We start from the raw sequence: 26,642 nt of genomic DNA on the forward strand, positions 1-26,642 counted from the left end.
GCTTAAGATCTCCAGGAGCCCAGGAGCGGTTTACCATGGCTGGCCCGCAGCAGCAGCCCCCTTACCTGCACCTGGCCGAGCTGACAGCATCGCAGTTCCTGGAAATCTGGAAGCACTTTGATGCAGACGGTCAGTAAATCTCCCAACTTCTGGGTCTGTTGACCCCCGGGGACCTGAGGTTAGCAAAGGGGTCACTGGCATGACTCAATGTGGGCAGGTATGCTTTGCCCTCCCTCAAGGGGTTTCTTCTGGTGGCAGAGCCTACTGGGGTCTTGAGTTTGGGAAACGCCCAGCTGCCCTGGTGACAACTGTCAGTAAGTTTTCCCAATGCAGGGTGCCCAGGGCCCACATTCTGAGCAAGTCGGAGCTTTCCCAGAGAGGAGGTGGGGAGGCTCCCCAGGATTCCCCTGCCCCCTTCCCCACCTTTCACTTCAAGCTAACGCTCTGCCTCCAGCCCTGTAGCCACAGGTCTCCGAACCCCGCTTATGTCGCCCCTTTTGCTCCTTACCCCCATCGTCAGTATAGGAGATGGAGATAGCTGGGTATCCTGAAGGGAAACTCGGGGGTCTCCTCTGAATCTGGGGCCCGGTTGGCCAGGAGCAGGAGTAGAGAATTGGTTTGGGGGGCTCTTAACAAGCCAGGAATTTACCCTTCTTCCAACTCCACCAGTATGTGGGTGTGGTAGGGAGGCCCCTGCTTCTAGCCCCCAACCTGCTGCCTGATAGTAGAGACTCAGGTACCCTGAGTTTCTGTCTGTGGGTGGGGGCGATTTTCTTAAACACCCCTGTGACCAACACTTTGCCCTAAGGTGGTCTTCACAATGACCAACCCAAAAAGTGAGGTCGGGATGAATGACTTCGGAGGTGACTCCCACACCTGAGATTCCAAGTATCCACAGTACTCGAGTATACAAAGAGCACACATACCAACATCCCAACCCCTCATCTCTCCCCTGCCCCCACTCCCAGCTTCTGATATTACTGTAGACTTTTCCATTATTCAAAAAAAAAAAAAAAGAGGGAAAAAAAGCCATTTCAATTTACTCTCCAATGCCCCGGCTAAGCTGAGAACCCAGAACGAACTAGCATCTCAGACCTGTTGGCAGGGTTGCAGCTCGGGGCGTTTATCATGAGACTGAGAGGGAGGGGGTGGGAAAGAGTCTTATCAGTTGATAACTCCCTGATCTCTCTCCCTCCTGTCTGAATCCCCTTGGCAGAGTATGAAGGCAGGTGCCCAGAGAGCCTCTCTGCTCTCAGTGCTGTGGGAAGGAAAGGGTTAATGTCTGAGGGTGCCAATAGGTGAGGCTCCATTTCCCTGAAGGCTACGGAGAAAGCTGGGGACTAGGTGCCTAGGTATCCGAGGATAGGACATAATCTGCCTGAGCATTCCTAAAGGCGGTGGCTCAGTTGCTCAATCTGAAAAATGGGACCGAGGAGGGGCTGTATCTCATTTCCCTGCTCCTGCTGCCCAGGACGGAAAGGGCTCCAAGAGCATCATTGCAGCCTGCCGGCTTTGCTTCGTGCGGGACATGCTTTGGCCCGTGTATCTGCGCCAGAGACTTGAATGAGTCAAGGAAAGTTACCAAGCTGTGAAGGTTATGCCACCGGGCTCCCGCTAGATGAGTCAGCTATAAACAGCTGACTTTTCCCTGGGGACAAACCCTCTCAATCATCGTGAAAACCTTGTTTTAAGGTCTGTTTTGAGACACCACACTTTAAAAAAAAAAACGGTTGCCCCCTTTTGAATCCCACTCTGGGATGCTTCTGGGCACATGCTTCTTGTGTAGAGGAGGAAGCTGACACAGGGCTTGGTGATGCTGGCTTCCAGCTGGGGCTTAGGTCCCCATTCGAGGGGACTCCTCCTGGCATAGGGAGAGCGGACTTTTGTAGAGTGTACACTGGCCCACGAAAGATCCTCAGCCCAGCTTTGGAGGTGGTGGGTGATTCTTTTAATCCCAGAAAGGGATCCTTGGATGCACCCACACACCTCCTGGAGAAAGTCCCAGGTGGGACCAGAAACAAAAGCAATGTGACTCGCCAAGTGCCTGTGTGGACAAACTGGAGTTCCACTGAGAAACCTAGAAGTTTGGGGCTGCCTTTCTCTGTGCCTCTATGGTTGACCCTCTCCTTTACCTCTTACCATCCCAAGGCTGCAGCACCTAACATCTCATCCCCTCAGCTGTCTGGCCCTGTTTGAGCCTTAAGGATCTCTTACCTGTGCTGGCTTTTGTTTGAGACTTAAGGATCCATTATAAGAGGTTTGCTGCTCAGTACCTTAAAGACCCCTGGGACACTCTCCGCAGCTCACAGGGTCCCTGGAGTGAGCTCACTGGAGCCCAGTTAATGAGAGGCACCAGGGAGAGAAGCCACCTCCCTACTATTCTAGACTCTTGTAAACAAAGGAGGCACGTTAGAAAAGACCTTGATCCAGCAGAGAAGAACTGGAGGTTGGGGCTGGGGGTGGTGACCCTTACTCAGCCCATTCCAGACAGAAAGAAGGGGCGCTACCTAGTTCCTTCATTCAAAGAGTGTTTTCAAAGAGGTCACTGGCAGTGGGGAGGGAAGAGCAGGCATTTGGGGAGTGGGGAACTGCAGGAAATAGCCAGAGATTTCTTCTAGTTTCCCCTTACAAGCCTGGCTCTCCCTCACTGACCAAGGGTAGGCACTGGGAGTCTCTCTACTGCAGTGTCGGGCATCAGTGAGGTGGCAGCCAAGCCATCCTATGTCTTTGCAGGCTCTGGGGCTTTCCTACATGTCCCCTCCACACTCTGAGAGACACAGTATCTGAAATCTTCACTCTGTTGTTTCCCGGTCACTTTGTCAACAATTTCTTAACTCTAAAATCCAAGTGGCTGTGAAGCCTGGTAGCACAGGCCTATACCCAGCTGTTCAGGATGAAGACTGCAGATTCAAAGACTGCCTGGGCTACAGAATGAGCTTCAGGCCAGCCTGAGCGATGTGGTGAGACTCTATCTTAAAATCAAAAGTAAAAAGAGATGGGATGAGGCTCAGAGACGCACTGTTTATCTGAATGTTTATCTAGCATACACCAGGCTCTAGGTTTGACCATCAGCAACCCAGTAAGAAAGGGAAGAGGGAAGAGGAGGGACAGAGACAGCAAGAGAGAGGGAGAGGGGAGAAGGAGGGAGAGACAGAGAGAGGGGGGAGGGAAGGAGAGGGGAAGGGAGAGAGAAAGAGGAGAGAGAGAGAAAGAGGAGAGAGAGAGAGAGAGAGAGAGAGAGAGAGAGAGAGAGCGAGCCAGGTGGCTGAGGGCTGGATGCCCCAGACAGAGTGCACATATTCTCTCTGTGCAGTTCTGACAGATGCTACCAGGTTCCTAGTCCACAGGTAACCTGTGAGGAATAGAGGGGTCCTGCCAATCTTCTGGAAGCAATCAGAATACAGAAGAGTAAGAAGAGTACGCTGCCAGGAGCAAGTCGACATCCATGGACCAAGAGAGGTTTCACTTGGTCCAAGCCTTTATTCTATATAATATGTAGAATATATTTTGCATCCTATATATAATAGAGGATCTATGTGACCTATATAGTATAGGTGAATGTAGAAAGGAATACAAACAAAAAAGCCTATTAAAGGAGTTATTTGAAACTAAACCCCCAAAAGTGGATTATTTTCAGCTCTCACGCAGAATAGTACATCAAAGGGAGACCGAGTCTGTGCAAAGGCGCAAAAGGGTCCCCAAAAGTGTTACTTTTAAGATGATAGCAAAACTCAAAGGTAAGCTGATTTTACTATGTAAGAAGGAAATGACCTTATGGACATTTTCTATCCCCAGAGAATGTGTACCTAGCTACAGGTACGGAGACCTACTTAGCGTCTTCTAGGCTTTATCCACTTTAGTCGTGATGAGCTAACATCTCAAAGCCTTTCCTAAGGACTGAGTCTTGTTCCTTATCAGGTGGGACTCAGAGGTCCCCTACACTGAGGACTTTGGAAGTTTATAATAAAAGGGACCAACATACAATACTGACAAGGGCTCTTCCCCCTAAACCCAGTGGTTCTAACAGAAGTGTCCTGAAAAACCACATATCACTGAAGACCAGAACCAGATGCCCAGGCAGGCCCTCCTAGAGCCCCACACACTGCCTGCTCTGTTTCTAGTGGAGTGCGTACACACACACACACACAAACACACACGGCAATGCGGGAAGACTTGTGAAAACAAGGCTACCAGATGCACAGTGGGCATGAAGTTTTGACAGGTTGACTCAGATGTCTACAGTTCAACAGAACTACTATTCTTAAGCTCATCATAGACTCATAGAAACCACAGGAAGGGGCCGTGGAGATGACTTCATGATACAGTGCTGGCATCGCGAGCACGGAGACCTGAGTTTGCCCGTCAGAAACCACATTTTAAAAAATCAGATTACAAGATTACACTTGTAACCCCAAGGTGGGGCTAGAGAGGGAGAGCACCCTGGAACTCACTGGCCAGCTTCCGGCCAGCCAGAGACCCTATCAAAAAAAAAAAAAACAACCCACAAAATAAAACAAACAACAAAAAGATGGATGATCCCTGAGGACTGACATGCAAGGTTGACCTCTGGCCTCAGCACACACACACACACACACACACACACACACACACACATATACATACACACACACATATACACACACATACACACACATACATACACATACATATACACACATATACATACACACATACACAAATATATACACATATACACACACATACACACACACACACATATTGGGTCTCAGTTCATTAGAGTCAGTGGGGTCTAGGTCTGGGGACCAAGGTGTTATACGTTTGAAGAAGGCTTTTCTTCTGATTCGGTAGTGAAACCCTGTAGACATTTCAGCAGGGCTTGGCATCAGCATTAAAGGCGTGTTGGGAAAGCCTCCCGCCTCACTTGGGGCAGCTCCTGTGGACTGCCTAGTCCCCGGGTCCGTTTCACCATCAGGCTAATTGTTTCACAAATGGTCCCCTTTGGTGTGGAGTGTAGACGGTATATCAGCTCTGAGCCATGTTTCCTCTGGGTAGCCATCCCCTTGCCTCTTGGACTGTGATTGCACCAGCCAGGAGGAGGGAAGCTGGGTCTGTGAACAGCTGGGGCTCCCCCGAGAGGTAACCAAGGAGCAAGGCTGGGGTGAAGTGTTTGTACTGACAAGTTCCTTCAGCCGGCCTTGCCCAGGCAGCCATCAGCCCAGATGCCCTATGCCCCTCCCTTGTTTCATCTTGCTTATTCCCATTTCAGGCATAGGTGGTTTTACTAGCTAAGGCCCTTGGGGAGGTTTCTGGAGCTCAGGAGGCCCCTCAGGGAAATCTTCCTCAGTTCCCACAGAGCCAGAATTAATAGAGCAGGCAATAGACTCTTCAAGAACGGGGCCTCGGCAGTGCTTGGCCGGCTGGCATCCCCCCCTGGTGGATTGCATCAGCTGCCCTCCTGTGCCCAGCCGCCCCATCTGGAGCCTCAGGCTCTAGCCTTCTCCCCTCCTGGTTGGTGCTCTGCAGTCTTACCTCTTGCTCAATCTGCCCCTTCCTTCTGGCCTCCGCATGCCTGGGACTCAGCCCAGCGTCAGGCTGCCAGCTGTCCACAGGTTCAGGGGACCCATCCTAGCTCCTGAGCCCCATTCCAAAGTAGCCCAGCCCGAGAGTAGATTTAAATGGAGTGTCCAAACATTGTCCCATGAGCTGCAGATCTGGGGCATCCCCCCACCCCGCCCCAGAGTCACTAGGAGAGGTGTGGGGAGCATACGTGTATATGTGATGGATAATGAAACCCATGCAAGTACAGCTATGAACAGACCTTATCCCCGGGATGAAGAAAAGGACACTGTGGCCCCTGTTAGCAGTGTGACGGAAACCCCAACACCAAGTCCTCTCCTCCAAGGTGGGATTAATAGCACCTGTCTGTCGGTGGGGCAGAAACCTAGAGAGCAAGGCAGAAAGGAGAAGGCCTCTGGAAATAGCCAGTGCCTGCTATTCAAACTAACTGACAAGTCTCCTGGGCATACTTAACCACATGCGATCACAGAGCACCTGAGGCCTGGTTAAACAGCTTCACCCAGAGGTGCAGAAAGCAAAGGGAGGGGTTCTGTGATTCTGCTCCTTCTGGGGACGGGGCTTAGGAATTCAAGCTAATATCTCACATCCGCTCTGTGGCACTCTACAAATCCGGCTTCGGCTTGGAGCCTACATTTCTAACAAGTTCCCAGGTTGCCACCAGTCCACGTACCATGCAGGAACAGCCAGCTCTTCCGCGGTACTCTAGAGTTACCAAGCTAAACTTCACTGTAACAAGATCCCCAGGTAACGGCTCTACACCTCCATGTCTGAAATGTCCTACCAGCTGTGGGAGCTCGAAAGGCTCCCGCACCGCATCAATTAAGTCAGAAAACACCTGGTGCAGAGCCCAGGCAATGGCGTCATTGTCAAAGCTCCCCCAGTTGAGAACCAGCACCCTAAAGAGAGTGGTGGTTGTCAGAAACCTTTAGGGCTGAGGAGGTGGGGAAATGAAAAAGTGATTCCTTCCATTTATAGATGTTGCAGCTTCCAGGATGTTTCCAAAACGTCACTTTGTGTGACTCTCCTGATGGATCTGTAAAGCAGAGAGGGTTGGAGCAGTTTGGCCGGCTTGAGAGCGAAACTGAGGCCCAGCGGAACTGACTTGTTCTAGATCAAGGGACAGTCCGTCCTTCTCCTTGGGTACCCTTTGCCTGCTCACCTCAGAAAATCTGTACATACAAACCTCACGGGGGAACAAATAAACCTTTCTGGGGTACAGCACCGTTCAGTCAATAGTTTCCAATCCTCTGTGGTCAGATTAATAATAATGAAATGTTATCTGTCCTTAGCTTTGAGGTACACAGTGCTGAAATACGGAAACAAAAGTAGGCTCAGGAAGGATGCAAGGTCCCTGGCTTCCTTTCAGCCCCTCTCCCTTGTGTTCATGGTTGGAAGGAGGCTAGTAATGATGGTTACTATGGTAACCACATCTTTATCAATGCCCATCCACATGAGATTTGCTTCCCCATCCCCCCACCTCCTGAACTGTAACAAGGTCACAGAAAAAGCAAGCCTCTTGCCAGGGTTTAAATCTCCCTAGAAAGATATTGGCCAACTGCTCCTGTAGCCCAGCCTTCCAGGAAAGGGCCTGCTCAATGATGGTTGGGGGTGGCCTTAGAGGGAAGGTCTGCGCCCCCAGTGGTGGAAATCCTTCTTCTGGACCCCCTGTGTATCTGCCCTCCCCCCACTTCTCACTGTCCACTGTCAATGGCTCTTCTCATCCCTGTGGATCATTCTGTGCTTTGTGGGAACAGGGCCGTGTCTGCAGCTTGGAGCTGTAGTTCAATTTGAAACAGGAAGGCCTGCTGCATGTAGCTCAATTTTCTCCTTTTGTTCAGGCACACTGCATGTGTGGGAACCCTCTTGCTGCTCTCAGTATCCAGGAAAGGGGCTTCTTGGTGCCAAGTCACCATCTCCACTCCTGGCCCCCTCTCCCTGCCTCCAAGTCTACTCTTCCTCCCCCTCCCTCTTCTGATTGCCTGGGACTTCTCGGAGAGTTCTTTCTTACCCATCCTGCCCTAAGGTCCTTGGGAAAATCACCTCTATTCGATCACATCATCAGTTAGTAGTCCAAAACCCAAGTGTTCCTAACATGGAGCAGAGGCAAGCACACGGTGGTGATGACGGCCGACACGCTTCGTTTTCTCTTGCCGTCTTCGTTGCTGATTTTGTTTTTTTTCCATGATAGGGCCTCACTACACAGACTCAACTAGGCAGCTCAGGCTTAAATTGGCAAAGTTACTGGTCCTTCTCATCCAGGGAGCAACTCCTGATCCTTCTGCCTCGGCCTCCACAGTACTGCTGTGGGCCAGCACCCGGCCTAAGTTCACTGTTCTTCTGCTGCCTCTCTCAAGCAGTTACAGAAGGAAGCTCTATCGTTATTCTCATTTTATAGCTGAAGAAACTGAGATTCAGAGAGGCGATGTTCACAGTCTGGGCATCACAGGAGGAGAAACCGGCATTGATCCCTATATGGGAAGGGCCAACCCCCTATGCAGCAGGTACAGGGACTGGAGAAATGACAGAGCATCACAGGCCATGTGAAGCCAGGCCCAGGTGAGGGCTTTTGGTAAGGAATGCTATGCAGAGCTGAGTGAAGGCTGTTTTTCCTCATGTGGCTGCCTCTCGTTCCCGTTCCCATCAGCCACCTTCTAACACTCCCAGGAAACACACGCTCATCCATGTACCTGACCTGGGCCCCGGCCCCCGGTCCCTGTGGCCTCTATATCATGAACCCTAATTCATGCTCATAGTACCAGCTCTAAGTCCCCCATCCCACCCATCCTAGCCTCGGCCTTCTGGAAGCTGCAGATGGCCTCGGAGCTGAGCTCAGCTTCCTACCACGCTGTCTAACCTGTAAAGCCTCCCAGGAGAAGAAGAGAAAGTGTAGAGACTAAGGCTTTGTGTTCTTAGTCACAGGGAAGCTTCACCTAAGCAATGGGACAACTGTCAGGTCACAGCGGGAGAGTAAAGTCACTGGGCACCAACTTGGTGGCTAATCACCAAAACCTCTGTTTCTTTGCTTGGAAAGTTCCAGTTCACCCCACCTCACCCCAGCTGGCCAACAAGCCTCATCCTCTTGTGAATTTCCAACTCTCCCGAAGCACTTTGTAGAATACCCTAGAAGAAAAGACAACGGCCTCATCCCAGAGGAACCCAATAATCACCTTTTCTTTGTGGACAAAAATAAATGCATAATTCATCTCGCGCAGTTCTCTCGGCACGATATTTATTGAAGCATTTTCTCCAGGAAGCATGGCCTCCAAGGTTATTCATTTGGTAGTCAAGACCTCAGGGGCACTAGGAAGAGAGGCCCCAGAGAGATCCTCCCACCCCCATGCACTGCACAGAGGCCAGGGCAAATGCTTCCGTGTTGTTCTTCTGTTAAGTCTGCAATTCCATATGCCCTTGAAGAACGTGACCACTTTCTTAACGATTCAAGTTGGACCTCCTCTACAGGGACCTTGCTCTCCTGCTGTTGATCAGATGTGGAACTTGACTTCAGTGATTGGCTAACGCTGCCACGCAGGGAAAGCACCTGGGAGTCATAAAAAGAAGCCACAATCTTAGTTCACACCCCAAGCTAGTAGTATCAGAATGTCTAATGGTGAGAGCCAGACATCCATATTTTTTTAATGATCCTCAAGGGATTCCGATGTGCAGTAAATCCTGGAGCTGCCGCCTTAGCCCTGTCTGAGTTCCCTCCTTTAAGAGCTAGCACAGACCAGTGACCTTGGCCGTGCGCCTAACTCTGCACTGGTGTCTGGGTCATTCAGCCTCCAGTTTTAAGGACCTAGATGACCCCTCCCTACTTATGTGATCTTCAGACAAACTGGGCTTTGACATTCAGAGCTGCTTTTGGTCATTGCACTTTTTCCTCGGGTCCTTTCTCATCTTGCGCTTAGACACCGATAACTGGGCTCAAACAACACTGATATTGGTGATGCACCCATAATAGGCTGTGTGGTTCGCATACAAAACCCCTACTTAGTAGCTGGGGAGCTGGCTGCAGAGAGCAGAGGACCTGAGTGTGATCCCCGGCAGACAGAGCAAAACCAGATGTGGCTGTGCTCATCTGTAGCATTAGAGCTTGGAGAGAGAGAGAGAAGTCGATCCCTAAAGTCACTATGGCCAGCGGATCCAGCCAAGATAATCAGATCCAGGTTCAGAGAGAGTCCTTGCATCAAAAAACTAAGGTGTTTTTTGACCTTACACCTAGACACCTGTTTGCAGACTAGCAGGACAACGTTTCCCAGGGTGTTGGCATCTTCCTTCTCCCCTTAGTCTTACTATTTAGCGCGAAGGCTAATTCCTTTTCGTTCGTTTCACCTGTCTTTACAGGAAATGGGTACATTGAAGGCAAGGAGCTGGAGAACTTCTTCCAGGAGCTGGAGAAGGCAAGGAAAGGCTCTGGCATGGTAAGGCTCCACTTCACCCCTGTGCCTGGGGTTTTTGGTCCTCTTGACCTATCCAAGTATGAGGATGGCCTGTCTTGTGCTGCACCCAGTCCGCAGACCTGGGGTCTCTTTGGTCTTAACACTTAAGAGTCTTTCATTTGTAAGGATATAAAGAAAAGCTGGGTTTTCCCCCTAAGAATACCTCATCCCAATCTCCTTGGGTGTCTTAGAGAGATAACCATCAAGAAAGCCAAGAGTTGATCAATCCCCCAAACTACATGGGTATGTGTTTATGTATGCATGTATATATCTTTTCTAGGGGACAAAGTCCAGAATCCCGAAGGTTTATAACTCAAGATGGGGTTCTTAGAGGACCTCAAACACCTACAGCCTAAATGCTGGAACCTACTGTGGAATAATGGGTTGAACTGGGTTATGCTAAAAGCTGTAACTCACGGGGCTGGAGAGATGGCTCAGCGGTTAAGAGCATTGTCTGCTCTTCCAGAGGTCCTGAGTTCAATTCCCAGCAACCACATGGTGGCTCACAACCATCTGTAATGAGGTCTGGTGCCCTCTTCTGGCCTGCAGGCATACACACAGACAGAACATTGTATACATAATAAATAAATAAATATTTAAAAAAAAAAGAAAAAGAAAAAAAAAGCTGTAACTCGCGTCCGAGTGTTGGAAATCAGTCCAAACCCCTTATGGAGCTGTGGCTAAACCTGTCTCAAGGGTCAAAGGGTGCATCCAGTCACGTGGTACAGAATATGATGTGTCCTGCCTCCCTTTGATAGTCCTATGAGTGAGATCTAAGGTAGAGACTGACCCTCTGAGCTCCGGCATCTCTGGTTCCTGAGTCATGTGTCCAGGACACGAAATGACTCCCAGCTCTGCTTCACCGAGCGCCTCACTGCTAGGTAACAGGGCAGCAAGATCAGCCTCCTCTCTCTGTTCCCAGATGTCAAAGAGCGACAACTTTGGAGAGAAGATGAAGGAGTTCATGCAGAAGTATGACAAGAACTCAGACGGAAAAATCGAGATGGCAGAGGTGAGAGCCACGGGGCTGGCTGAGGGCCGAAGTCCCTGTGCCTCCGCTACGCTCAGGCACAGCCTGAAATATCCCCACCCGAGCAGTTGAGCCAACCAAGCAGAACAAACCGGGCTTTTTCTGGGTGTCACCGGAGGAAAGAGGGAGCATCAGAAGTTGCAAATGTTTGATGAGCCAAGCGGGAAGACTGATTAGCAGAAGTAGATACCTAAAAATCAAACTTAACATGTATTTTATGTAGATAATTTACATGCATAACATATTCCATGTAATTTCTACATACTTGCATGTACACACATGCACACACATTTATAGCCAGACTTACACATAAATATGTATGTCAACTATGATCACTGGTTTATGACCCGTGGTCCAGAGGTCAGTATGATGGTGGTAGCACATGAATTAGAGTCTAGCTCTTCCAGGATAAAGATTTGTTCTAATGCTACCGTAGACCAGGTGCTCTACAAGCCAAGTCTGAGACAGAGATTCTGGGGTTGTGGCGTGTGGCAGAGACTAGAAAGGAAGAGACGATGATTCGCGAGGGGCAGAGAGAGAGGTAAGCGGGGATACCAACTCTGCCTTGGCCTACCGCAGATAGAACTCTCTAGATTGTACCATAGATTGTGTTTCACCCGGAGGCCCAAGTCAATAAGTCACTGGGTACAGGCTATTCCATCCAAGGACTGAGGGAACCGTAGATCTTCCCGGGGGGGGGGGGCACGACGACACAGGGACAAGGAGGGGGGCGCCGGGACGGGGCAGGGGGACACGAGGACAGGGTGGGGGCACGACACGGGATGGGGGCGGGTAGGAACAGGGCTTAGACAGCGGACAGGACAGCTCCAGTTTAGCTGAAGGCAGTTCACCTGCAGGGGAAGTTGTGTCCAGCAGGCAGTTTCCCTTCAGGCCACTGAGGAACAACACTGTAACCCAATTTAAAAGGCTAGACATGCTCTACACGCCCATGTTGTAAATCTCGGGGTCAGAAGACGTTTTCTTTAATAGAAATAACCTATAAGGAATGTCTCGGGGTTGGTGGGTGTGGAGTATCGGCCACTAACTCTTCCTAACCCTTCAATGCTGCCTGCGACTGTAACAGGGAAGCAGCCCAAAGAGAATGGGTGGGGCCGTGTGTCACTGGAACTTTACAAACAAGGCTCGGGTCACGCGTGGCACTTGGCCGTGGTTTGCTCTTCCTCACCTAAATCAAGAGATGCTACTAACGAGTAAGACCGTGGTCAAGGTTGGCTCTTGTTCTGCCTCTCTTGGCTCTGTCCCCTGCTCCAAAAAACCATTGTCTTACCCACTCTTGTGGCCCGATGGCTGGACATTCCAGAAATCACATCCACAGACAACAATGTCCGTTTGCAGACCGTGTCCCCGCTTTAAGTACGAGGAAACCTTTCCTACAGACCACAGCAGCCCTCCTCTCACATGTCATTGGCTAGACTGAGTCACATGCCTATTCCAAAGCCAATCAGGATTCTCTCATTTAGTTAAACTGGTTAGGATTTGCCTTAGCCCTGGGTTGCTGGGAGAGAAGCAAGGGGCAGGGGAGGGAGAGGATGGAGAGCAGTTACCTAGGCTGCCAGCTGGGTTGGATACAAGGAGGGTATCTGCAGTTTTTAAGAACGGAATTGTTAAAGTGTTAATTTGCAGTCAATACAACAACATCCCTTTGGGATGTTGCATTCTTCCAGTTTAGACTTTGGACCGTGCCGTTACCCTCGCAACCGAGGTACCTGTAAAGGCCCCCTTTCCTGGAGTAAGGCAGGCCATCCCAGGCATCCATCCATCTATCTGCATCAGTTTGCACTTCTTACAGGTTTTAAACACTCGGGGAGGGCCATCCCCCTAAGTGTTCCTTTTAGTCTGGGTGGCCACAGTTTAAAGGAGTGCTCTCTTTGTCTATCAAGCTGCCCCTTACTATAAAGACTGGGATAACCTGAGCTCTATTCTTAGAACCTTCTATCCCTTAGAAGAGCTGCCAGCTTCTGTAGTCAAGGAAGGAAATGATATAGAGCCAAATGTGACTTCCATAGCGCCTGTCGGCAGCCATTTCCTGTCCATCCTGTGGGAAAGCCTGCTCCGCTCCCTGATGTCCGTTTTGTGTCCCCAGCCCCCCCCCCCAATATTGATGCAGTTTTCTGTTTTTCCCAGCTGGCGCAGATCCTGCCGACTGAAGAGAATTTCCTCTTGTGCTTCAGGCAGCATGTGGGCTCCAGCGCCGAGTTTATGGAGGTAAGCCTTCTCTCCGCTCAGGGAGACCTACCTTCCTCTTGGGTACAGAGAAGGCCTGCCCTGACGCTGCAGAAAATCCCTGGAGATGCTAACCACAGGGCCCTACTACTTGAGGTGTGGTCTGCGTACTGGCAGTAGCAGCAGCAGCCATGTCACCTGGGTCCTTGTAGATGCCCTGCCTCACTGATTCAGAACTCATGCCTCAGTGAGATCCCCAGGTTGGAAAGAACCACTTCTTAGGCTGGCAGAGTCCTTCCTTTCGGTGCAGCTCATCCAAACATCAGATATGTGCTTAATTTTATGGTGCTTTAGAAGATTTTCCTCAAGTTTTTCTGTGATGGCAAGACTCTATAAGCCAGTAACTGACGTTCTGAATTCTACCCTCAGCTCTTTTGCCTGTCTTGGTGCGTCCTGAGCATGTGTCCGGAGGCATTGTTTGGAAGGGTCCATTTCTTTTCTGTCTATAGAAAATGGATGGGGGGGAGGGCTGAAGATGTAGCTTAGTGGTGGGTGCTTGCCCACCATGTGCAAGGCCCTGGGCTCTGTCCCTAACACAGAAGGAAAAGCAGGAATGGGGAGGAGGGAAGGATGGGAAAACAGGGAGGAAATAGGAAAGGAAGATAGGGCTGTGTCTACCCATTCCTTTCTTTATAGAGATGCGGAGATTGGTCCCTGTTCCATCTCTGGTCTGGGAGTGGGGATGCAGGTAGCTTTGAAGAATCAGAGATGCTTAAAAAGAAGCAAATTCTCTCTCTCTCTCTCTCTCTCTCTCTCTCTCTCTCTCTCTCTCCCTCTCTCCTTCTCCATGTGTGTGTGTGTGTGTGTGTACGTGTGTGTTACTCTCTGTAGTTTTTCTCCATGTGGTTGACACAATGCTATACTCTTGCATGCCTTTGCTCTTCTAAACCTGGGAATATCTGCAGAGCCAGCGCAGCCACACACACACACACACACACACCTCCTGGAATCCCCACCCCAGAACCACCTCTTCCTGGGGTTAGCCATTCTTTCCATTCTTGGCATCCCCAAACATGAAATGGTCCCTCAGAACCCCTGCAGGGCTTGTGTTCCCCCGTAGACTGCATCCCGCACAGCACACCACTTAATGTCTAATTTTAGGAACACCTCAGGACTTTCCTTGAGGTTCTACAAAGCCCAGGTCTCTTTAACTCCTTTCTGCAAATGAGAATCGGGTCAGCTTGGTGGAAGGGAAAGGAAGTTGAGAGCTTAGAGCCCAGTGCTTGCATAGAGCAGAGGTGGGCTTGGAGAGGCAGGGGTAAACCTGCTGCAGACTGTGGTTAGGACAGCGTCTGGACACTTTGCCCTGCAGAGGACTGGGTGACAGCTACCCAAGCTGTATGGATTTGCTTGTGTTTCATAACTTGAAAAAAAAAAAACAAGTTTAAATGTCCTAGTATACAGTGAAAACGAAATCTTTTTTTTCTGATAGAATTAGTATTCAGTGGTTCTCAACCTTGCTAATGCTGCTACCCTTTAACACAGCCATATTTTATTGCTACTGCATAACTGTGATTTTGCTACTGTTTTGAATTCTAATGTAAATATCTAATTTATGCAGGATATGTGACATGCCACCCCCAAAGGGATTGCAACCCACAGGCTGAGATCCGCTGCCCTAAATTGTTTCCAAGTTCTAAAACTCTTGCCAGCGTGAAATGCACCTGTAGAGAGGTGGAAGCATGCTGGAGGGAAAATTTAAGGAAGAGATCTGACCTTTTTCCCCCCCTCTCGAGAAACCCAGTGTGGATGGTATTTGTGTGTAGATTTGGAGCCAGGAGTGGTGGGCAGAAAAGTCAAAAGAACAAAATTTGAAAGAAGCCTAAAAAAAATTTATGAATTACAAAAATAGACCAAAGACTTGGGGAACAAGGTTCCCTGGGACTCTTTGCCATGGACCCAGGCAGTACCTTCCATGCCCTCTCTCTTCATCCCCTATCTGATGGTTTCAGAGCCCTTGTCTATGGGACCCGTGTTCTCAGAACATGGTAAGCTACCCGTTGCTATGTAACAAATTATCCCCTACGCGTAACACCTTCATGCAACAGAGACCTGTTATCTAACAGTGTCTGTAGTTCAGTCAGCTTCCCCAGGTGGCTCTGGTCTAGAATGCCTTGTGAGCTCAGTCAGGATGCCCGCCGAGCTGGAAGCCAGGAGACTGCCCGTCTTCATGGTGGCCAGACACCCAGGTCACCCTGCTGAGGCTGTCTATGAAGGAGTTAAAGAACGCTGCCGCTGTGGTCAGCAAGTTGGGCCCAAAGAAGAAACTCAGGCCAGAGTGGGGAGACTAGAGGCCTAGGTCACATGCTACCCTGGAGATGGCGGCCGATATTCCTTAAACCATATGCAGTGAGAGTGGAAGATGGGAGATCTCAGAAAGGGCGAAGGGAGGAGGGGATAAGGAAGGTCGAGGGGTGGTGTCTGGGGGACAGTCTAACACAGACAGCGGCATTGCAGAGTCTGCTTCACCACTGAGCACATCTGTTGAAGACATCATGGTGGAGGGATGGAGGAGCTCCTGCTCCTTCCAGAGTTCTCCTCATACCCCTGCCTCATCCCTCACTCCTCATCAATAAAAAGAAAACCTCAAACCCAAAACAAACCTAAGCTCCATTAGGTCCTTCTTATGTCCCTGAACAAAGCAGCCTGCTTAGCACTTAGATAAGGTCAACCCTAGTTTACAGCTTGATCCGAAAGAGGGCCCCAGGGGCCAGCGGAATAGCTCCATGGCTAAGGGTGATTGCTGCCAAGTCTGATGACCTGAGTTCAAGCTCCAGAGCCCACACGTTGAAAGGAAAAGACAACTTCTACAAGTTGTCCCCTGGCCTCCACAGGCACGCAATGATGTGCACACCATACTTCCCCCAATGAACAAAAAAAAGCAGCAAATATAAAAGAGGGCCTGAGCCTGTCTCAGATTTAAGTAAGAGATCTCATCCGGGCCATTTCCCCCCTTTTCTGTGTAGCCTTGACTGAGAGACTCTCATGTCCTCTGGTAGAGTGAGGACCCTTAACATCCTTAGATACCAAGACCCAATCTGTCCCATTACAGAGAACAGGGGAAGGTGGCAGGGTTTGACACGTGTTGGGAATAGGTTGGCGTTCTCGTTGCAGGCTTGGCGGAAGTACGACACAGACAGAAGTGGCTACATCGAAGCCAATGAGCTCAAGGTAAGATTGGTGGCCTTAGCTATGGTGTAGAGGACACGGCGAATGAGGCTGAGGCCAGAGTCTTGGTGCATCTCGAGAACCAGGGAGGAAGGGCCTGTTGGCTGAGGAACATGGGTTTGTAGTTCCTTAGGGGTACTCGATCCCGGCACAAATGTTGAGCTTCAGAAGGACCTGTGTCTGCAGTGGGGAGCTGCAGGACCAAGCATTTAGCCAAGCCACCCTCTTCTGCATCCTGGGCTCTAATACAGGTACCCTTGAGGAAATCCCAGGAGACTGGCTATCTAACTTAAACATCCACCCCAATTCCTCTGGGAAATCAGTGATCCTTGGGCGCAGCTGGGTCCTGTGTACTGGGTTCTGATGTGGGAATCAAAGCCAGTCTCTATCATCTGTTCTGTGGGCAAGGTTGTATGTGCCAGGAGCCAGCCAGAGGCCTTTACGGTCATACCGCAAGTGATAAGGGTTTTGAGAAGAGAAATGTAAAAGCTATGTATTGGTAGAGCTCAAAGATTAGCTTTGTCTAAATGAGTACATAAGTGAATGGGTGAGGGGCTTTGTGAGCAAGTCGGGCTCAAGAGGCCTTTGGTGTTCCAGGGGTTCCTGTCTGACCTCCTGAAGAAGGCCAACCGGCCCTATGATGAACCTAAACTCCAGGAGTACACCCAGACCATAGTAAGTGTTAGCCTCGCCCCTTCCGGTGTGGGCTATGGGCTCCCAGCCCCAGGGTCCTTCCTCTGTTGATGGGTCAGGCCTATGTGCGACGACTCATGGTGGCAGGCGCAAGTTCAGAGTTGCATGCATCCTTGCTGGTCCTCATTGATTTGATCCCCAAAGCACAGTGATACTGGGGCAGGGGTTCTCTGTTTCCATGGGAACTGATAGAGCTCCAGGAGAGGATGAACCTTGAAAGGTGGGCCTTTAGTGATGGCTGTTGTATCTCAGCACCCCCAGAAGGGGAGAGATAGCTGGTACTTAATCCTCACTGTCTCCCCCAGTGACTGACTTGGGCCTCGCTGATCCCTAGCTTCAAGTGACCCCAGTGGAAAAGATGGCAGGGGGAGGCCCTTTTGTGAGAAGGTCAAGCAGATAACCCTGTCACCTCTTTCTCTTCCCAACAGCTGCGGATGTTTGACTTGAATGGAGATGGCAAACTGGGCCTCTCCGAGATGTCTAGGTAAGTGTTGTCCACCCTGGTGTCACTTTGGACAGGCCTGTGCTGCTGTCCCTATCTGAGCCCAAAACAAAACCAGCTAGAACTAGAAATCTTGATACCACACTTTGTCCATTTCTTTTATTTATTTATTTATTTATTTATTTATTTATTTATTTATTTTTAACATCCCAACTAACTCCTGGTTATAAAGTGCTCCGTGATCATGTCCATGGCTATAGATATTGCCTCTCTACCCTGCTCCCCTGTCTGAGTGGCTGCTGCCCATGGCATGTCCTCTAATCTCTGCTCTAATGTTGTCTTTCCAGACTCTTGCCGGTACAAGAAAACTTCCTGCTGAAATTCCAGGTACCAATGTCTCTGTTTTCTTTTGGCCCCTCCATCTTCTCATCTCTCTGGCCTCCTTTGCTCCAACAATACACATGCATGCACACACACATGCACACACACATGCATGTACACACATGCACACACACACACAGACAGAGTCATGCGGACTTATATGATTTCTCACACATCAACCTTACTCCCCCACACTTACATTTTGGGAATTGTCTAATTCTTTGGTCTTTCCAGGGTATGAAGCTGACCTCAGAAGAGTTCAATGCCATCTTCACATTCTACGACAAGGTGAGAGGGAAGAGTATGGGGTGAGAAAGCAGAAACTTGTCACCTGTGGTGGCAATGGCCAGAACTGCTTGGTCCGTAGGAAGAGACCCGCTTTCCAGAGGGGTCTCCTGGGCCTGTGGATTCTTTCTTCTGTTACGTGGGAAGGCAAATGGCACTCTTTGCTTCCTGACCTACAGGGGTCCACAGATCTGATTTCTTACTAACGTAATAGAAAACAGGTTTTGGGTTTGTGTGTTGGTTTTTAACAGTTGACGGAGGAAGCCCGTGCTCAGAGTCAGGGTGTGGTCATGATATGGCAGTAGAGCGGTTATTTGTTTGGTTGCTTTGGTTTTTCCATCTTTTTTTTTAAATTTATTTGGCTTCAGTTTTGACACAGAGTCTTGCTGTGCAGACTGAGATGCCTTTAAATTCTTCATCCTCCTGTCTCAGCCTGTCAAGTGCTAGAATGGCAGGCTTGGGGTGTTTGTGCCACCATACATAGATCAGCCAGTTGTTTTCTGGGACTTTGGGGGTGAGAATCACCTCCTAGTCCCACCCCAATCTTACCCGGCCCCTGCACATGTGGCTCTGGTGGTCTCCTTCATAACGAGAGGGTTGGCGGTTGACTTAACAATTAATTCAGTTAACTCTAAGCATCTGGGACCTCATTTATATCACAATGCAAATGAGTAACACCACCAGAAGAGGATCCCGGGAGTTTGTACTGAACGATGGACTGGTGTTGACAGAAAGTGCATTATTCTCTCCTTGTAGGATCTGAACACTTCTCTTTGCACGGAGAAATGGGAAGATTAGGCACACACAGAGAGACGCACACACAGATACACCGTCATACACACAGATGCACACACAGACACACCATCACACAGAGACGCACACATAGACACACAGTCACACAGAGACGCACACACACACACACACACACACACACACACACACACACACACACACACACACACACTGTCACATACACAGGCGCACCCACAGGCCAGGTGGGGGAAAGAGCTGTGATCAGGGTGACTGGGGCTGGAGTTCAGAGCAGGCTGCTGACAGCTCTCTGCTGCCACCCTCAGGATGGAAGCGGCTACATCGATGAGAATGAGCTGGACGCCCTCCTGAAGGATCTGTATGAGAAGAACAAGAAGGTGAGTGAGGAAATGAGCCCAGGGCTGGGAGAGGCTGAGAATGAATTCTCTCATCTCTGATCTGAGGTGACAAGGCAGTGGCAGTTTGTGGGCTGGGCTGTCCTTGTAACCATTTTTAAAGACTGTTGGATCCATCCAGTATATCCATCACACTGTGTAAGCAGCAGCAGGCCTGCAACTCTCATCCTGTAAAGCTGAAACCCCACACCCATAGCAACCCGGTTCTCCCATCTCTTGCTGCACTGCAGTCTGCATCTGCCGGTGCCACTGCCGTGGGTACCATGTCATCACATGTCAGAATTCTCCCCCTTTAGAGCTGATAATTGCCTTCCATATGTAAATCGTTCTGTCTACCCATGTGCTTCCTTTGCCCACGTGTTGCTTCTGTGTGCTGACTATTGTGGTTGATGCCGCCATGAGGTGGTGGCCATACTGATATAGCCCATCCTGTAGATGCACCAGCCAAATGGCCATCATGAAAAACTTTTAACACAAAGAGAGATTTTGGAGGGCAGAAGCCCACAGGGGTAAGAACTGTTCCAAATTCATTAACTGCAGAACCTAGGACCAGGGAAGAGGCTAGAAGAGAATTAATGAAGAGTTTGTTTCTCTCAAAGTAAAGGCTGAGAAAACTGGTTTTGTGCCTGGTACTGCCTCTTGGGAATCCTCCAGAGCCGTCCCACCTCTGAACCCTGGGTGGGAAGGATCGGGTGGAATGGTGACCAGAAGGCAGGGGCCTTTACCGACCACCGTCTTCCTTCACCTGCCAGACGATGGCTTTCACAGAGAAAGTGACTGCTGCTTGCTTTAATTAGACGACAAACGTTCTGCATCTCCTCGAGCTGTCCAAACGCCTTGGCTGCCAAATAAGAGCTAAATTTAATGTTCAATTTCAGAAAAAAAAAATCACTGCAGCCTCTGGGTTCATTTTCTTTCTTTTGCGAGGGTTTTTCTGGTCTTGCGGCTTCACCCTGAGTAACAGCCTTCATTGATTTCATACTTCATTTACATTTTAATGTAAGTGAGAAGGGTTCAGATGGTTCCTGGAAGAAGAAAGCCTTCCCCAGAGCCAGTCTTAGAGCCCAGCAAACCTCTTTCCTGACACTGTATCCCAACAGAAAATCATTTATGTAGCCATATGCGCTCCAGTGAATATTAGGAAGCTGCAAGAAGAACCGTCTTTGGCTTGAATCACATTAATGAAGTATAATTAGTTCTTATAAGACCACGCCTAATGCTTGAGGTTGGTAAACTCCGCACACATGCATTATACCTCAGCGGCCTGCACTTCATGGGCATCAGCTCACCAGTGTGAAGAAGAGAGCACAGAGCTGCACAGGTCAGCCCCAGTGGTGCAGACAAAAGCCGGGAGTCAGGTGCTAGGGTTTGGAAGCAGCCCTGAAGGCTGGAGAAGGGGGTGTGCCTTCCACATGTGCCAGGCCCCAGGCTTGGCACCTAGACGCGGAGAGGGAAAATCAGAAGGAGATCTGCGTCACTAAATCTCAGCACCTAAGCTGGGCATGGAAGAGGCCGTTTGGGGTGAGCTCACACAGCAGGTGCAGCCTCGTTTTAAGGGTGCCAGCTTGGGCTATGATAAGGTCTCTAAGCAGATTAATACTAGGGACTCTAGAAGGGGCTAAATTTCAATAGCTCGTGGCATTCCTAAGGCTGTGGTAGCAAACTAAGGCCTTTTCCAAGTTTTGAATGGAACCCCCAAGACATAAGAATTAGGCTGTCCATCCCTGCCATACTCCCCCTGAAATTGTTTTCAAGTTTGGGGTTGATAACTGAGGCACATGTCCCTCTCACTGTGTACATGACCTTTCCAGGAACCTCACAACTTTAGGGAAGGTGTTCCTCGCTCTAGAGAGGCTTTCAGAATGGATTTGGATGGGGACAGTGGCGTAGGACTAGGAATCACTGATTTGAGAGGTTGTCTCTGAGCTATATAAGGCAAACACTGACAGCTGAACCCCATGAAAGAGGAACAGGACACAGAGAGGTTAGGGAAGTAGGTTGAGTTTGAGGCTCCGGGACTGAAGATATTTTTGATGAGGTGATCCAGCCTTTTAGTAAGAAGCTTAGTCTTTATCCTTCTATTTTCTCATCAGCAGAACTGAGATAAGGACCCATCAACATGAAAGGGAAAGTATATTTTTTAAGGTATCTGCCAATGTTTACCACAAAAAAAAAAAAAAAAAAAGAATAAGGAAAGGGGCCTGGGGTGCAGCTTGGTGGTACAGTATGTGTCTAGCATTTAAAAAGCCCTGGCTTTGAATACCAACAGAATGCAAAACAGTAGGAACACTTAAGAGGAGGAGAAGAGTGGAGGAAAGGGGGAGGGAGAGGATGAGCCAGAGATGAGAACAAGAAAAGATAGCCATTCCGCCATTGCTAGGGTGACCTTGCTGTATGCCAGACCGGCGGGCCATTTGTATCCTAGGCAGTTATTATGATGCCTGTTTAACATAAGGACTCGGGTTTTGATGGTCCTGTTTACTTTTAAAAAAAAACAACTGGCCTCCGGTCTATATGCACCAAGGCATGTGTTTATGGTCTCTCTACCTCAGTGGTCCCCAAAGACCACGGGAAGCCTGTGACACAGGAGAGCTGGTGAGCTTTGTTGCTAGAGGAGACAGAAGATAAACAAACCCTCCTTGATTAAAATGGAGGCAGCTTAGGGACATATGGTCCAGGAGGCCTGGAGACAGGGCCAGGGGCCTTTCCTGACCTCATCTCCATTACCTAGAGACCCACGTTTGCCCTGAGTAAATGGAGTTCTAGGGAAGTGGAGGTGTAGCGTTGACTCCTACAGAGACCATCACTGTTACCGTGTTTGTGAGTGTGTGCACAGCAGTGGCAGGGACAGGGAACTCCTCTGTGTGAGCCCGCGCACCAGGTCTGCGCTCACCTCTTTCTCCCTCCTAGGAGATGAACATCCAGCAGCTCACCACCTACAGGAAGAGCGTCATGTCCTTGGCTGAGGCGGGGAAACTCTACAGAAAGGATCTGGAGATTGTGCTCTGCAGTGAGCCCCCCATGTAAAGGGGTGAAGGGACAGGGGCTGCTTCTGCACCTCCCCTAAACCCTGCCCCCATCTGACACGCCTTCCCAGACCTAGTGAGCAAGACCAACCCTCCCCACCCCTGCAACCTGCGCACACCACCTTGTGGAGCAGGAAAGGAGAGCGGGTGGCTGATAGCGTTCCTTCGAGCTGCCCCAGCCCAACCCTGGCCGGATGGACAGTTCTGCTTGCTGTGGATCACCAGTCACGTGGGTGGTGGGTGGGGGCACGGGTGGAGCTCCCCTAGTCTCTGCGCTGTGATGCATGAGCTCCTTCGCTGTATGATTTAGGCTTCGGGGTCCAACAGAATGGACTCTCTCCTCTTGCTGCCCCTGACCTTTGCCCCAGGTCACCATCAACCCCGAATTTCCAGGTTCTGCCTACCAGCTTGCTAATGACGTAGCTGTCCTCTCAGAGTTCCTGTGGTGGAGGGCGATTGCCCTCTTGTGTTCTTGAAATTGTGTGTTCCTTTAATCCTGGGGATTCCTGTCTTCTTGTTTACCAAAGAAGAGTTTACAGAGAATAAAGTGGAAATGTTCTGCCGTGGACACTCACCCACTTCTTGTCATGGGCAACATTTCTCTGTGACGCCACAGGGGTAGGGGTGGGAAGGGCACCAAGGCTACCTGATTGGGCTTAGGACCCCCTAAGACTCCCTAAGGCTGTGGTGGCACATGCTTGGAGGATCAGGAGATCAAAGGCATCCTTGGCTACACAGTGAGTTTGAGGCTAACCTCAGAAACAGAAACAAGGCTGTGGTGGAGATAGCTTGGGTGGCCAAGCACGCGCTTCGCAAGCGCGGGGACCTGCATCCGACCCCAGAACCCATGTCAAAATGGCAGGTGCTCGTAACCCCAGCATGAAGGAGACAGACACAGAAAGATCCCTGAGGGGTTCTGGCCAGCCATCCTAGATCAGTCAGAAACCTTGCCTGTAAGGAAGTGGGTGGCATTTCTGAGGATGACACCTAAGGTTGTCCTCCAGCTCCATGGACACACACACACCTGCACGGACATGAACACACACAACAACGTGTTTTTTTTTTTTTTAAAGGACCTCAAAGCACTATGGCTCTCATTTACTATCCTATTGCTCTGATAAACACCATGACTAAAACCAACTTGGGGAGAAAAGGGCTTGTTTGGATTAAATGTTACAGTCAATCGTTGAGAGAAGTCATCATAGGAACTCAAAGCAGGAACCTAGAGGCAGGAACTGATACAGCTCAGGAGCTACTGTCCAGGCGTGACACGGCCCACAATGGTCTGGGCCTTCCCACATCAATCATTAGCCAAGGAAATGCTGCAGGACGCCCCAGGCCAATCTGATGGAGGAGGCAGTTCCTCAACGGACAGACTCCCTGGGTGACTCTAGCACACTTGTCATCGCCTGCCTGTCCCTACACCAAGTGGAGCCGGGTCATTGTTTGTTTCTTGTTTGCTGTGTTTCTGTAGCTCAGATTACGTGTGGTAGCAGCGTCTAGTTCATGGGCTGCTTGCCTAGCTCCATGTCACTATGCTGATATCCACTTAACCCTGGAAGACCCATGCTGTGACTCTAGTCCACAGTGAGGGCAGCTGAAGTTGAGTACTGAGAACCGAGCCTTACGGCCCGTGGCGAGTAGGGAAGAGAGCCAGGTATGACTCCACTCCACAACCGACCCACATTCTAGGCCACTGTCCCCCTTTGTGGTGGAGAGACTGTGATATGTGGCAAAGCTTTTCCTTTCCTCCTCAAAGTGAACACTGCCCAGCAATGCCTGATCAGAAGCACCTTGCTGTAAGGTCAGCTTGGCCTTTGCGGTCACAGAGCTGTTTGAGATCCTAGGCTAGAGAGAGAACTACTTTCCTAATGGTCTAACAAATTCATTTTAATAGCGCTGCTTTATTTAATTCCCAGAAATTCTGAGACAGATTCTATACAGGCGAACAAATTAAGGATCAAAGACAACCGAGTGGCTCGTCCAGGATGTTCTAGCGCCTAAATGGCAGTCAGAACTCACACTTGGCTGGTCACCTGTGGAAATGGCCTTCTGTTTACTATCCAGGCACCCATCTGCAGCAACAAAGAATATAGCCATGTGAATCAGATGTAGCAATCACTCCTTCTCAGCCTCCCCCGTTTCTGAGAGAACCCAACCCTGTTCACAGATTGAATGGCCCAAGCCTAGCAAGCTACACGACTTCTATCCCCTCCCCTGTACCTGACTGGGCATGTGTGACATCTCATCCCTGTTGGGCCTGTAGGAGTCTGCTGGAATTCGAGGTCGAGACTCAGGCTGCAGGGCAGGAGGTGTCATCTTGAGCTGGTTAGATGTAAGGCTCGGAGGCTAGAGGGGGTGCTGTGGTTGAGTTCAAATGCTTGGAAGAGCAGGAACGTGGACCTTGGAAGGTGAGGATAGTCGGCTAATTGTGAAGAAAATATACAGAGGGAAACAAAGGTGGGGGAACCAAAGCCCAAAGGAGGCTGGCAGGGAGGAAAACAAAAACTAGAGGAAGAAAGGGAAAAGGTGGTGGAATGGAAAGAGGGAGGGAGGGAAGGAGAGAAGAGGGAGGGAAGGAAAGAGGGAGGGAGGGAGGGAGGGAGGGGGGGAGGGAGGGAGGGAGGGAGAAAAGGGCAAACGTGGCATAAGGCAAGACACCTAACAGCATCTTGGATCCTCTGGTCTTCGGCTATCATCTCTGTAAATGAGGAGCCATCGTCCACACACTCTGACCTTGAGCACCCATCGCTCTGAGCTTCAGACCTAAGTCCCCACCCCGGGCAAGACGAGTGGAGCAGATGCCATAGCTTGGGGTCTGCAGGGCGTAGAACTGGGTCCTGTCTGCTTGGCTGCAGCTCTGCACCAGCTGCTAAGCCCTTTGTGCGGGGCTTGCACTCCCCTGTCAGAGGGAAGAGTCGTGCTCTCCTGACAAGGTGGTCTTTATAAAATGAACTCTGTTGATGGACCCTGGGCAGAAGTGTCTGCTCATCAGGACCAAAGAGAGGGACAAGTGATCCTGCAAGTCCCCAGTGCCCCTGTAGGGCGCTTCAGTCTTTTCTGTGTAGAGAAGACCACAGCAAATGAACAGGGGCTGGGGTAGCATTTGATTCATTTGGACCATTACTCTCCTGCCAAAGATGCCGTGGGAATGGGTGAACAGGTTTGCCCTCCTTTCGACTGTGTAATGATGTGGGAGTGATTTCTTACTAATAAAGAAACTGCCTAGGCCCATTTGATAGGCCCACCCTTAGGTAGGCGGAGAAAACAGAACAGGATGCTGGGAGAAAGAAGCTGAGTCAGGAGTCGCCATGATTCTCCCACTCCAGACAGACGCAGGTTAAGATCTTTCCTGGTAAGCCAGCTCATGGAGCTACACAGAATATTAGAAATGGGTTAGAACAATATGTAAGAGCTAGCCAATAAGAAACTGGAACTAGCCGGGCCAGGCAGTGTTTAAAAGAATACAGTTTCCGTGTAATTATTTCGGGGCATAAGCTAGCCATGCGGGCGGCCAGGTGCCGGGGACACAGCCCTGCTGCTCCTATCACTACAGTGTAAGAGCCCCAGGCAGGCAATCCTAGCTAAGTTCCACAGCCTGGAAAGGCAAGAATGCCACACCTCTCTTCCAGAAGAGATGCTTCAAACTCCACGTAGAAAATCAACAGTAAAGCTCCACTCAGACTCGGCCTTGAAGACATATCTCTCAGCATGCTTCCCTATTGAAAACGTATAGAAAGACAGACACTGACCCATATAACTCTACTGTAGAGGGGAATCCTGGGAATAGGGCTCACCCTGGGAAGCTCTTAGCCCCTAGGCCACTGAAGTTCTCTGAGGGTATAGCTCAGGAGTAGAACAGTTACCTAGCATGCATAAGAGGATCTTAGCTCAATCCCCAACAACACTGAAGGGAAAGATGGAGAAGGGGAAGGAGAGAGGGTGGAGAGAAAGAGAGAGAGAGAGAGAGAGAGAGAGAGAGAGAGAGAGAGAGAGAACACCATTTCTATGTTTGGGGTGTGTCCCCCTGGAACAGATCATGTATTTAATAAGGGAAGGCCTTCAGAGGTAATTAGATCAGGTAAAGCCCTCAAGAAGGAGCTCGGTGATCCAGGAAGAAGACAGGGGTTAGGGAGAAGGCTCATCATGAGCGCCTAAGTTTGGATCCCCAGCACCGTATCAACAGCCAAGCACAAGTCTGTAATTCCAGAG

General features: G+C 50.0%; 1 protein-coding gene across 1 annotated transcript; it reads left to right on the plus strand.

Moving 5' to 3' along the window:
* On the plus strand, window positions 1-22,923 carry Calb2 (calbindin 2). The gene is made up of 11 exons (XM_050144292.1): window positions 1-129; window positions 9,901-9,977; window positions 10,918-11,007; window positions 13,171-13,251; window positions 16,384-16,440; window positions 17,035-17,112; window positions 17,559-17,614; window positions 17,920-17,959; window positions 18,188-18,241; window positions 19,315-19,386; window positions 22,315-22,923. Exons 1-11 carry the CDS (start codon window positions 36-38, stop codon window positions 22,429-22,431), a joined length of 816 nt encoding a protein of 271 aa, XP_050000249.1. The 5' UTR covers window positions 1-35; the 3' UTR covers window positions 22,432-22,923.
* The last annotated feature ends 3,719 nt before the right edge of the window (window positions 22,924-26,642 follow it).

The sequence above is a fragment of the Alexandromys fortis genome, unplaced genomic scaffold, assembly GCF_014885135.2.
Source record: "Alexandromys fortis isolate MF-2015 unplaced genomic scaffold, M_Fortis_MF-2015_v1.1 scaffold_1, whole genome shotgun sequence".
NCBI lineage: Eukaryota > Metazoa > Chordata > Mammalia > Rodentia > Cricetidae > Alexandromys > Alexandromys fortis.